At 45.4% G+C, this 12,667-nt stretch overlaps 1 protein-coding gene across 1 annotated transcript in view; it reads right to left on the reverse strand.

The window, feature by feature from the left end:
• The window catches only part of palld (palladin, cytoskeletal associated protein), a 54,716-nt gene that overhangs the window by 20,080 nt on the left and 21,969 nt on the right, over nucleotides 1–12,667 (reverse strand). The window contains 8 exon segments of the mRNA XM_068725273.1: nucleotides 4,427–4,871; nucleotides 6,216–6,335; nucleotides 7,575–7,598; nucleotides 7,741–7,882; nucleotides 9,138–9,194; nucleotides 9,316–9,433; nucleotides 10,927–10,993; nucleotides 11,116–11,291. Of these exon segments, the coding sequence (XP_068581374.1) occupies nucleotides 4,427–4,871; nucleotides 6,216–6,335; nucleotides 7,575–7,598; nucleotides 7,741–7,882; nucleotides 9,138–9,194; nucleotides 9,316–9,433; nucleotides 10,927–10,993; nucleotides 11,116–11,291 (1,149 nt within the window).

Consider the following 12,667-nt stretch of genomic DNA (forward strand, 5'->3'; position numbering starts at 1 on the left):
ACTTATAGCAACACAAGGAAAGCCTTATCTCAACAGCAAAGCTGCCGCACAAATAAAAAAACGTGAAAACACACAACCGCGTGCAACTCTTGTACTAGCAAGGGTGTGTCGTTACACCAACAAATGAATGTGGGCAACGCAGATCCGTGTGAAATGTCCCACTTGGCAAACATGCGCCTTTATCAATATAGGAAAGCTGACACTGGACACCAGCAGCACCTCATCCATCAAAACACACACACACACACACACACACACACACACACACACACACACACCAGGTGTTATCAGTCTATGGTAATGTGGCTCTGCAGACGGTCGCTTGTGAGCCGCTGAACCCCGAGGAGCCTTGAACAGAGCGGCGTTGTGCTGTAGAGATGGCAGTGACCTTTGACCTTTTGAGATGCAGAGTCTCATCCAGCTGAGTCATGGCTGGTCTCGTGACGTCGCCGCGTGTTTCAAAGCGGTACAGCAGTGGTGCAACGGACCGATCGGTTGGTTCGGTTTCAGTCGACTGAGGTGTCTTTAATGTGGTGCGTTTGTGGAGGAACTCAGTTTTACAGATCTGTCGGTTAAAATCAACGAATCGATTATTAGTCAACGAAATCATACGAGTCGTTTGTCGGTCGAAAATGTCTTTGGTTAGATGCGTTCATGCTCTCTATAGTAAAAAATAAAAATGCATTTCAACGGTGTCTCATTATGTGTTGAAATGTAATTGTGTAAAATGTAGTTTTTGCAGAGAAACTTGAATGAATGAAGCTGTTTTGAAGATGTTTTTTCATCATATAAAATAGTTGTTAGAGAGTGAATTAAGATCCGATCCGAAGCGTGACTTCTGTGACCCCCCCCCCTACTATACTGTAGTCCTGAATCCTGCCAGGTCTTTATTTAGAACCCTTCTGCAGGAAGCCCAGTTCATCTCCGAGACCCGTCTCACACATTCAAAACGGGCTTCAATCCCAAGATGACTCGGTTGCCTTTAAATAACAGATCTGACAGCAATGGGTAACTTTAGCGCAATATGTCGGCGTTGTGTATTTATAATCCTCAGATCACTATAAAAACACCGACTCCGCATGGTGTCACTTGTTAATTTTACCCTGCTTACAGTAGTCTGAAAATAACACGTCCACCAATCTTGCCAACTATAGCAAGCAACCAAACAAAAAAGAAAAAAAGTTGCATTCCAGAGGAGCGTAAAATGAGACGGATCTATCTGTCCTCTAGCATGTGGTAAAACTCTGCTTTCTCTCCAAACCCACGGGTTTGGTTCAGATCCAACTGGCCAATCGGAGCCTCTCCCCTGAGAATTTCCTTTGATTCTTATCCTGACGTCTGACATCAACGCCGGGCATCAAACCCAAATACCTACCGACCCGGCTCCCTCTCCCTCCCTCTCTCCCTCTCTCCCGTCTGCCAAGTCACACAAGGACTTCCTCCACCTCATCAGCTCAGTGTTATTGAAGCTAAACCCATCCCTCACACGGGCTTCCGCTGTGTTATGCCTGTGATTTACAACCATTTGTTCTGGATTTGTGAACGATTGTCTGCAATATATTTAATCCCGTTTTATGAATAATAATGGGTAAACCATCAAAACCTCTAAATGTTATTCTTTTACTTTGTTTTAGTAATTTATAGTGTTTTTTTCTTCATTAAAAAACACCCAATTCAAATGATAAGGAAATAAAAGATTCTATTTTTATTGATTAAAATAAGTCATAATTCATCTCTAATATCTATTTATGAAAACATCTCCCTCAAACAACTGGATTTATTCAAGTTTCTCACCAAAACTCTATATTTTTCGATGATTACATCCTTCCACTGGTGACTTTTCTTTTTTTCTTTTTTTTTAGGCGAAGATATCCGAGTATCTTTAATATTTTCCTTGGGAGTAAAAGCTTATATGTACAGAAATCCAGAGAACGTTCTGTAAGTATTAAAGTCCAGAGCAGAACCGCCCCCTCAGATACACAACATCCCCTCTGATCCCCTCTGCCTTCACGTGAATAAAGCAAGAAGTCCAATAAAACTACCAGTCTTATTTCAAAGTATTGCCTTATTCTAAAAATAACACAACAAAATATGGGTCACAGTTTCCACTCGGTCTATAGAATTTATAGCGCGTCAACAAAGTGGTTCGTTACAAAGTCGTGTCTGTTATTAATAAACAGAACTCCTGTAAAAATGCAATTAAAGTAACGAACTAGCAGCTGCTTTCAAAGGCTGCTGTTAATGTTTCATAGCAGCAGCACGCGAAGAGCGATATATATATATATATATATATATAAATATATATGTATGTATGTGTATATATATGTATATGTATACGGTCCGTACACAGGAAACAGGAAGTGATGAACTCCACGATGAGCTCCGGGGTTGTTTTCGGTTGCGAGCGGTCAGTCTCTGTTCCTGCAGGTCACCTGAGGAAACACACTCCTGGCAGAAGCGTGACCTTCTGGTTAATAGCTGGGGCTGCTGGTTGTTTTGTTTTTTTACGGTGTAATTATGGGATTTAAAGGGGAGAGAGGGATGATGGCGTATGCGTTCTAATTGCTTCACAGTTGGAAGCTGATTGTTTTTTAGCAGCGTATTCATGTTGTTGTTGTTGTTGTTGTTGTTGTTGTTGTGGATGAAGTGAGAGAAGCAGCTTTATTTTCTATGTTTGTCGCTTGTCTGTCTCAGTAACTGTTTTTTGCATTTTGTACATTAATCTCTCTTGTGAAAGACAACAACAAACACGCCTAATTATTTTACAGTACGTCAATTGTAAACGATCAGCTGACCGCTGCCTCTCATGTATTTTCCCACAATGCAATATTCTAAGTGTTCTACCCGATAACCCTCCATCATTTCTACTGTTGTGTGTCTGTGGCGCCACTCAACCCATCATCCAGAGCATCAACGCCTCGCAGCCACATATTTACCTGTCGTGTTCTGCCTCCTCCTCTACACTCTCAGCTCTGGAAGCACAGAATTAACAAGTCACAACCTTTTTTTTTTTTTTTTTTTTACGTGGACAGATATGCAGCACTGTAGCATCCACGAGCAGGAAAATCAGGGGTCCGGTACGCATGCAGCGGAGGTAAGCCTTGAGCAGCGCAACGAACCGAGCTCTACCGCACTGTAACAGAACCCTGAAAGCAGCCCGCCGTAAAAACCCGCTCAGCGACAACCGCTAACAGCAACGCTGTGACGGTAATGTTAGAAACCTCTACAGAGAGCCTCAGTGAATATTGAGAGTGAAACGTCTACAACCGTGCAAGCGGCACACTGGCGCTTTGAGCTAAATGCTAAAGCCAGCAGTGCTAGCATGTGGATGTTTAGCAGCAGATTAGCATGCTAACATTTGCTAAGGCTAATCTCGAAACCAAAGCATTGGATAAGAAAGGTCGGGAGGCGAAAGTTTACGTCCTCTGAGGACCATGAACGTCTGCACCGACTTGTACCGCAATAGATATTTCCGTATGGAACAAGCGTCAGACCGACCGCCATTGCCCGTCTCTCGAGCCGTGACGTGTGATTTAAAAACAAAGAGAAGAAGAAGAAGACGGTTTTCTCGAGTGAAAGGAGATCATGTCTTCGGTTGTATTTTGTCGGCGGCGTTTACGGAAAGCTTGGAGGAAGCGAGTAGCAACGGCGAAGGAAGAACCAAAAACATTTTTTAGAGCGGTCCAGTGAGAGCTAGAGACGGTAGCTATGTGACCTCTCTGGTCCAAGTCTGGTTCCGTCCCGTCATTCTGTCTCTCTATTTATTTATGTATGGGTTTATTGGATAAGGGACAGTGCCCATAAATACAAACGTTGCTGTAAAGTTAGCCAAGAGGCCTATTTTTCATCTGTAGTCCCAGCGCAGATGTTACAAAGTCAACCTGAATAATAATAACAATAGAACTATCTCTCTACTTATTTATTGTCTGCTGTTTTCCTTCCTGATAAAGGCACAAAATACATGCTGTAATGAGAAATAAATGAAATGAAGTGAGATAAGAATCCGTGCACGCGAGGCTAAAAACCTCTCAAAAAACAATCTCAGGGCCGTTCGTTCCTCCTCTAATAACTAGCGACATCCTACCCGATCGCTATACAGATAAACCCGACGGCTTTGTCCATGCAGGCCGACGGTTACGCCGAAACAATGCGAGCCGTCCAGAACAAAAGCCACGCAGATCTGTTTACAGCCTCAGACAGAAAGCAGCCAACACGATGCCACATCGACACCGACAGAGGAAAAAGCCAGGGGGAATGCTTTTGTTCTAAAGAAAAAACAGGGTTCGGGATTCACCCCCCGTGTTAACTCTTTCTCTGAGACACTATCATTTCCACCAGACCTCAGACGGCCCTCCCAGCCTGTCTCCCTCCCCCCCCCCCCCCGGTGGCTGACCCGCCCTCTGGGCACAGACAGACAGGTACTCACAGCTTCGGTTTGGGCCTGGTGGGCAGCGGAGGACCGTCCTTCCCAGGGGACGGAGACAGCTCGCCTGGGGACGGAGGGGAGTCTGGTGGCCTTTGAGCTGTGACAGCTGTAGCAATGTCAGACTGTGGCAGAGGTGGTGGAGGTGGTGGTGGAGGTGTTGGAGGTGATGCTGGATTTGGCGGTCGGCCGTTCTGCACAGACCCCCCTCTTCCCTCATCCTCCTCTAGCTCTGAGCACATCCGTACCGGAGACGCACCGGGCCAGATCTCCAGCTCCTTGATGAGGAAAGCGCCGGGCGGAGGCAGCATCATCTTGGGTGGCAGCTCCAGGAGGCTGATCTCTGTGGGCGGGGGGGGAGGAGGAGGAGGAGGAGGAGGGGGGAAGGCGGCCACATCCTCGAACCCGGAGCTATCACCAGACATGCCATTACTGGAAGAGTCCTCGGCTGCTGGGGGAAACGAACGAAGAAGGAAAGTGGAAAATGTTTGACTTTAATGTTTAGTTTTTCTTTCACATACCTCAGTAGATACAGATTACACACACACACACACACACACACACACACACACACACACACACACACACACACACACACACACACACACACACACAGTGTCATCACAGCTGATCTGATCTAAAGTAGCAGCTGGGTCCAGTCAGGCTGATGCAATTCCTGTTTATTCAGCCTTTTCCTTTTAGCTGAGCGGTGAATCCCGCACAGCGCATACGCGGTTCTGTGTGATCACACACACACACACACACACACACACACACACACACACACACACACACACACACACGTGTTTACGTCCCGCTGTCCTCACGACGAGCTGCTCATCAGGCGACGCCTCTCATCTCCTCTCACTCGCAGACCGCAGGACGATAAACACGACAGAAGACGGTCCGTCTCGCTGAGACGTGCAATATGTTCGTCTCACTACAGTCAAAAATAAATGTCTCTCTTTTTTCATTCTTGATTCTACTTTGTACTCTTTTCAAAAAGACTGCATTATGTTTGATGTAATGAAAAAAAGTTAAATTGAGATCCAGAATTACAGAGTTTGAATGTAAAAGTACACATTAATATAAAACTAATATGATTTACCTAAGAAAATCATTAAATTGTTAGTATAAACATACACCTTTATATAATGAGCTAGATATTTAATTACAGGTAATTATTGTTATTTTACATGAATTTGTATGTAATTTAAGAAAGCAGTAAAATACTGTATAAATAATACAGTATTTTTTTCTGTACAAAAATAAAAAATGTGTTATTAGAATTATACTTAAATTAACAGTTGGGTTGTTAATTTACAGATAATGCCTGTAATTTTACAGAGTTTTGTATATAATAAAAAAAAAACAGAAAAACTACTGTTATTTTCCGTAAAATTAGGATTATTTTTTTTTTACAGTGTATGTGTAGTCTGGTGAATCACCAACAGGTTTCTTAAGGACCATTTCGGAGCCTAGAGTTGGTTTATGTTTGACACCATCGTGGTTGAAGTTCCCCCAAAAGTCTTAAAAAGGATACTTTGGATGTTCTGAAGTGTGTTTTGTAACGAGGTTCTTCTCCACGGTCCGTGTTCTACTACAGTAGATGGAGTTTGGAGTCGGTTTGTGTTGTGTTGTTGTGAGACTTTGGTGTTTTTAAAGGAGTAGCTCGGATTCACCAGAGTCAGACACCGACCCACTACCAGATGGAGGCAGCAGTAGAGCAGCAGCTCCTGCTGAAGAGGTGAGAACACACGGTGCCGTGCTGCTTGTTGATTCAAGGGCTCACCTGCAGCGACGGCGAGTTGTGCCGTGCTGTTGACCGAGCCGTACGGGTTGGACGCCGTGCAGCAGAACAGACCTCCGTCCTCTGGGAAGGCCTCGGCTATCACCAGGGTGCAGATCTCATCTTCAAAAAAAGAAGACAACCGCCATCAATACACCTTTTTAAGATAGATAGATAGATAGATAGATAGATAGATAGATAGATAGTAACTTTATTGATCCCGCGAGGGGAAATTATTTCGTTACAAGCAGCAATAGGTTACAGGTATAAAAATCTTAATATTATATATAAAGAAAAAAGAAAAAGAAAAATACACATGTCACAATACACAATATATACAATTATAATAGAGTAAAGATGTTATAGAAAAAATGCACACTATATACACAGTGAATAGAATAACAGAATAATATTAAATCAACTAAATAAACAGTAGTGCAGAGGTTTAATGATTTGATTTGGCCCGAGGTGATTTGCTATAGAGTCTTATAGCAGTAGGCAGGAATGATCTCCTGTATCTGTCCTTATGACAGAGGAGCTGGATCAGTCTGTTGGAGAAAGTGCTCCTCTGTCCCTGCAGTAGGTGGTGCAGAGGGTGGTCCTGGTTATCCAATATGGATGATAGTTTCTTCAGTGTCCTCCTCTCCACCACCTGTTCCAGACCGTCCGGTTTGCAGCCGATGATGGAGCCGGCCTTCTTAACCAGTTTATTAAGCCTGTTGGTGTCTCCGGCTCCGATGCTGCTCCCCCAGCAGACTACGGCGAAGTGAAGTGCACTGCTGGCCGCAACAGACTGGTAGAACATCTCCAACATCTCGCTGCACACGTTGAAGGATCCAAGTTACCTCAAGAAAAAGAGTCGACTCGTCCCCCTTCTTGTACACAGCGTGCTAATGAACAGCGTGTTAATGAACACACCGGTCATGATCGTGGAGGTGGAGTGACATGTCGACACTTGACTTGTGCTCAGTGAGACACAATAGAGAGAGAGAGAGAGAGTCGTAGACTGGTGAGTCAGGTTTTTGTAGTCAGACGCTCGGCGGGCAAAGACACACCGGCATCATGGAGCACAGATGTTCAGAGACGTCTGAGTGACTCACGGTCTGAGAGCAACACCTGAAGTGACCCCAGGTGAAGGAGTGTGTCACTGTTTATGTGTGATACTGTGTGTGTATGTTTATGTGTCACGACTGTAGTGAGTGTCCCCGTGAGACGCAGACCTATTAACTTTGCGATGGGCCGTAGTCACAACCAAGTGAAAGGCTGCAGCTGACGACGAACGCAAGCATCAAACTCAGACACAACATGGAAAGCAGTTAAGAGATAGAGTAGAGCGGTGGGAGGAGCTGATGTGTGGCGTACCTGACTCGGCAGCAGATCGAGGCTCTGATGCGCAGGATTGTTGTAGAGAGGAGAGAAGACGACATTTTAGTTGTTAGCGCTAGAGGTACAGCCCTATTAATAGCGTACGTTATATTATTAAAATCACTCGGCTGGGCGTCACGAGCACTGAGAAGGAATGCCTCACTTTTCCGGAGAATCCGAAAATCGGGCGAGTCCAGGATCTCCTCTCCCTGGCGGTACCATCGGACCTGCAGGGGAGGGCTTCCTCGGACCCGGCACTCCAGAACCACCACCTGGCCCTCGGACGCCTGGGCGTCCTGCAGCAGCTGGAGAGAGAGAGAGAGAGAGAGATCAAATATTTGCATTAATCGGTCGAGCAAAGAGTAAAGTAAAAAAATTAATAATCAAAATAGACTAAAAGCACGTCATGTGACGAGGAACGACCAATCACAGCTTGCAGATATCTTTTTCTTCCTTCCGTAAATATCAGTCTCCAGTAAACTAAAGGAGGAGAAGTTAGTTGTTTTAGTTCAGGACCATCTGGGGCTTCACTCTCTGGACTCTATGAAGGAATATTGCATCTCGCCGTCGTCGATGATGATGAAACGTCACAACATCCGGTCAGCGAGTCACCGACAAATCAAGCAGTGAATCTGTAAATCCATTTATCTTTACGTGAGTCAGTGAGGCTAACTGCTGGATTACCGCGTCATCGTCTTCCAAGTTTACCAGCCGGGCTACGGACTCTTGTGGAGCTCTGCCGTTTTAACTCCCGGGTCCGTCCAATCACACGGCAGCTTATAGAAGAACATCAGCGTAGGGGTTCGATGGAGAGGCCGCTGTCAACGCCGCGTTTCCTCTTCTAGCTAGCTAGCAGGGCCTCAGCCACACAGAGCGTAGACCGCCGCATCCATCAACCAGAGGCACTCAGTGTCAGCGTCAATAAAGGCTCCTGTGAGCAGCGAGCCTCTTTCTCTTTGTCACTCTGTGTGTCTGATTTTGGTGTATTTTTGGGAAGACCGGAGCTGGAATGTTCATCTCTGACATTGCGTGGCTCTGTGTGTGTGTGTGTGTGTGTGTGTTGTGTTTGGGTGACATCACGGCGCTGACTTCACTAGAGCCGAACATCCTCTCACTGAGATGATTACAGCTTTTTTTTTTTTTTCTTTCTGTAAAAGGAGGCTTGAAGAAAAACAAATGTCTTTGTGTAATGAAGTGGAAAATGATTTAGGGCCCGACCGGCTGAAAGAGAGACCTGAGCCTTGTGGTTTTTTTTGGAAGCTCTGCCTCAGCCTGTCCCGGTCCCACCATCACAGAACCCACAGCCTGAGGGAGGGGGGGGGGGGGGGGGTGTTCTTGAGCTTTGTGTTTTATCTGACCCCCACTGCTGAAAGCCACAGCGCTGCACACTGTTATTAAGGGAAGGCATGGAGCTGGAGTACATGTGTATGTGTGTAAGCAGCCAGAGTTGGATTAAAACAGACCGTTGTTTTCTACAATCACATATGCGCATGCTGTGTGGGTGTCCACATACTTTTGACCATGTAGTGGATGTATAGGTCACCGTGTGGGCAGACTTACCTTGGTGAATGTCGGAGGTCCAGACGCCTCGTATAGTGACGACACTGGGCTCTGCATCTAGACGATAAACAAGATGAATTAATGTCATTGAAGATCTTTTTCCACTTTTTCTGACCGTGTCGTGTGGATCAGCTGTTGTGTGTGTCTGTGTGTGTGTGTGTGTGTGTGTGCTGCTCACCCGCTGTGTGGGCTGAGACAGGGACTGGACTAAGGTGGAGCGATGAGGAAGGACCTCGGAGGTTTTGGGCGAGGACGAGCGTATGGTCAGGGACATCGACGTGGTCTTCTTCTGAACTCTGAAAATGGACAAAGCGAAAATAATCGGCAACCAAACAAAAAAAAACAACGACTTTCTCAAGAAGGCATTCCTCAACTCGATATGCTTTTAGTTAAAATATGATACTTGAATCAAAAGAAAATTGTCTCCGCAACAATTAAGATGATATCAGTGCACTTGGCTTCGGTGTGTAAACAGAAAGGGAATCAGGAAGTAGTCCAGATGGAGGCAGATGTATACAACAGATAACACTGAAAAACATTTAGAGAAGTACAAAGTACTCTAAATATGCATCTTGACCTGAATCGACATGAAAATAACCATTTTAACCAGGCAAGCAAGTTCTGTAGTGAGAAATTGCAACAACAAAAAAACTCAAAAATCTTAATTTTGTAATATTAACGTGCTCAAAACGTAATTCTGTGCACATCCATTGTCTCCCCACGGCTCTCAACGTGGAGACGGCTGAGCCGCTGGCTAGCAGCTAACTGTGCTAGCAGCTAACTGTGCTAGAAGCTAACTGTGCTAGAAGCTGACTGTGCTAGAAGCTAACTGTGCTAACAGTGCTAACATTGCAAACTATGGAAACAGCACTGACAGAGCTAACAGTGTTAACCGCAGAGCGTTAGCCGTTAGCTAGCTAATGAGACAAAACTAAAAAGCATGTAAACGAAGCACAAAGACGGTTGACATCACTCCTCTATATCTTTACAAAGCAAGTCGTTGGTTGCCGCTATATCAATGCTTTGAGTCGTGTAGACAGAACTTTTAAGGAAGCTTTAAAAGAAACACTGTGCTTTGGTCTGCGGCTCAACCTTTCACTAAAAAAACCCCGCATTACTTATGTGAGAAGAAAATGCTTCAAGAGGAAAGGAAGAAAAGAGTTAGAAAGTTTAATGTTTGGAGATAAGTACAGGGGACAATCCTGACAGGGTGATTTTTCACCATATTAACCTTCTGCAGCTCTCGTTATTTAGGCTGTGGCCTGTGTACTGACTCGGGGTTACGGCTCTTTTAAAGGCCCTTTTAAGGGGCCTGGTTGAAGGCAGCAGACCTGATAAAACTGCTGCAGGGCTCAGTTAACCCGCTCAGGAGTTCAAGGTTCGTTGGGTCAACGGGGTCACGAGATGGTCACGCTTGAAACGCGCTTCCTTTCCTTTAGGAAGCTAGCGGCAGGTCCTGAGTCTGTTGGGTGATTATGACTAATTATTCTGCCCCACAGTCCGACCGACGTATCCAGAGGAGAAGAACTTCTCTCTGTCTCAGCAACACACTTATCGTGAGATCTGGCGTCTAACGTTCACGAGCGCCCGAGCTACTAGCTGCATATTTGTAACGCTAAATATGTCTGTCAGCTGTGTAAATATCCCAATCTGCTTTTATCAATCCACACGGACGTGCACAACACCTCCAAACAAGGTGGGGGGGGTGAGTAGAGGCGATTACACAGTGACCACCACGCCCTATTAGGAGACCATTGGCGGTATTGTAATGGAGTATCTTATCACGTACTGAGGCATGGTTCCTGATCTGGTCTTTGACCCAGTTCCTTCTCCCTCTGAGTCCGATGACGAAGCTCCTGCAATGGGTAAAGACAAAAAAAGCACTGATTCCTGAAACATTAGTAGTAAATTAGTTTAACTATATCGATCCCTCGAAAGTAAACTGATAGTTTCCCCCCCCGACATGAAAACCTCTGACCTTCGATGTAGACCTCAGCGGAGGTGTTGTCTGCTCCGATGCTGTTGGAAGCCACGCAGGTGTAGCGTCCCGTGTCGTCCTCGAACGCTTCGGTGATCACCAGCGTGTGCAGGTCGCCGTCCCTCCAGATCTGGATGTCGGGAGAGTTGTGCAGCTCGCGGCCTTCACAGAACCACCTGGTAGGAGGGGAAGAATCACAACCGCGGTTTACTTTGACCAATCGGAGCGACGGTCAAACTGCAGTTCAATGCAAGAAGAGTGACACCAGAAACCCTCCCTTAGCAGCCTGTGGAGTGTTTAAACTGGTGCTTCATGCTAACACTTTAGCAAACTGCACTATGTTGATATAGTTGAGTAAAGCTGGCATTATCCAGAGCAGAAAATATGACTTTTAAACTCATGCAAACATTTTTAAACCACTACTTTAACGCCGTTTTACTATGCGTTCAATTCATTGTGACTTTTAGCACCACACAGTCTAGAGAATCTATTCCTACCAGATATAACAATATGTTTTTAGTACAGTAAAGACGTCTTAAATATGAGTCATAGGTATTCACCATTGCTTTGAGATTGAAAATGTACGTATTACACTTCGTGCCAAAAGAAATTAATATTACTATACAGGCGAAAACTTGCATTTCAGACCATGAGGTAATAGGAATCATGACTGAAATCAATAAAAATCTTAGCAAGCAAGGACCATTATTCTTCTCGACAAAGACTTGAACATAAATATACCTTTGCTTAACCTGATGGAGACCTGCCAATCTAACTAACATCAATAACTAGTCACTCACACACACACACACACACACTCACACATACACACACACACCCTCTGGGCATGTCTGAAATTCCATATCTGCCAAACGTCAGCCACCCTGAGGCAGCGGCGAGACGCCGTGTTTTACGGGAAGCAGATACACCCTTTCCCCTCCTTCCAATCAGAGGCCTGTGTGTGTCTGGGCAGGCGTCTGGGCCTCGTACCACCTCCCTTGGGGAGGGGGGGGTGGTCTTTGTTCCCTGATCTGGGACCCAGAAAGGGATGAGAGAGTCCACACAACACAACCAGCTTCATCCGTCTCATCTCTCTTCACAGGGTTGTGATTAAAGCAGACCCCTCAGCACCATGTTACCGCATCAAACGCAGGATCAGACAAAAGGGGGGGTCCCATCTCACACACACACACACACACACACACACACACTGCTGGCCTCAACTGTCGTGATTTGTGCGATTTCACAGAGAAGCGGACAGAAGGGTTTAAAATATGCGTTTTAAAGGATATATATACAAGATGTCCGACTGATTTAGCTGGACGATGCTAAGCTACGATTAGCCCGCCTGTGTTTGATGGGCAACTCTTAACGAAGGGTCAGTTGAGAATGCAGCAAAAACACCACGAATGGTTCAACCGCTGGAATGTAGAAACGTCTGTATGAAAACGCACTTTTGGTTCAGAAACGACAAGATTCATCGTATCCGTGGTTTTTGCAGAAACTTCCAATTTTGTTCCCGGCAAATGGGTTGACACGCTCACTACACGCG

This window comes from Cebidichthys violaceus, unplaced genomic scaffold, assembly GCF_023349555.1.
Source record: "Cebidichthys violaceus isolate CVI_PGR_0920_01 unplaced genomic scaffold, fCebVio1.0.p SCAF_35, whole genome shotgun sequence".
Classification (NCBI taxonomy): domain Eukaryota; kingdom Metazoa; phylum Chordata; class Actinopteri; order Perciformes; family Stichaeidae; genus Cebidichthys; species Cebidichthys violaceus.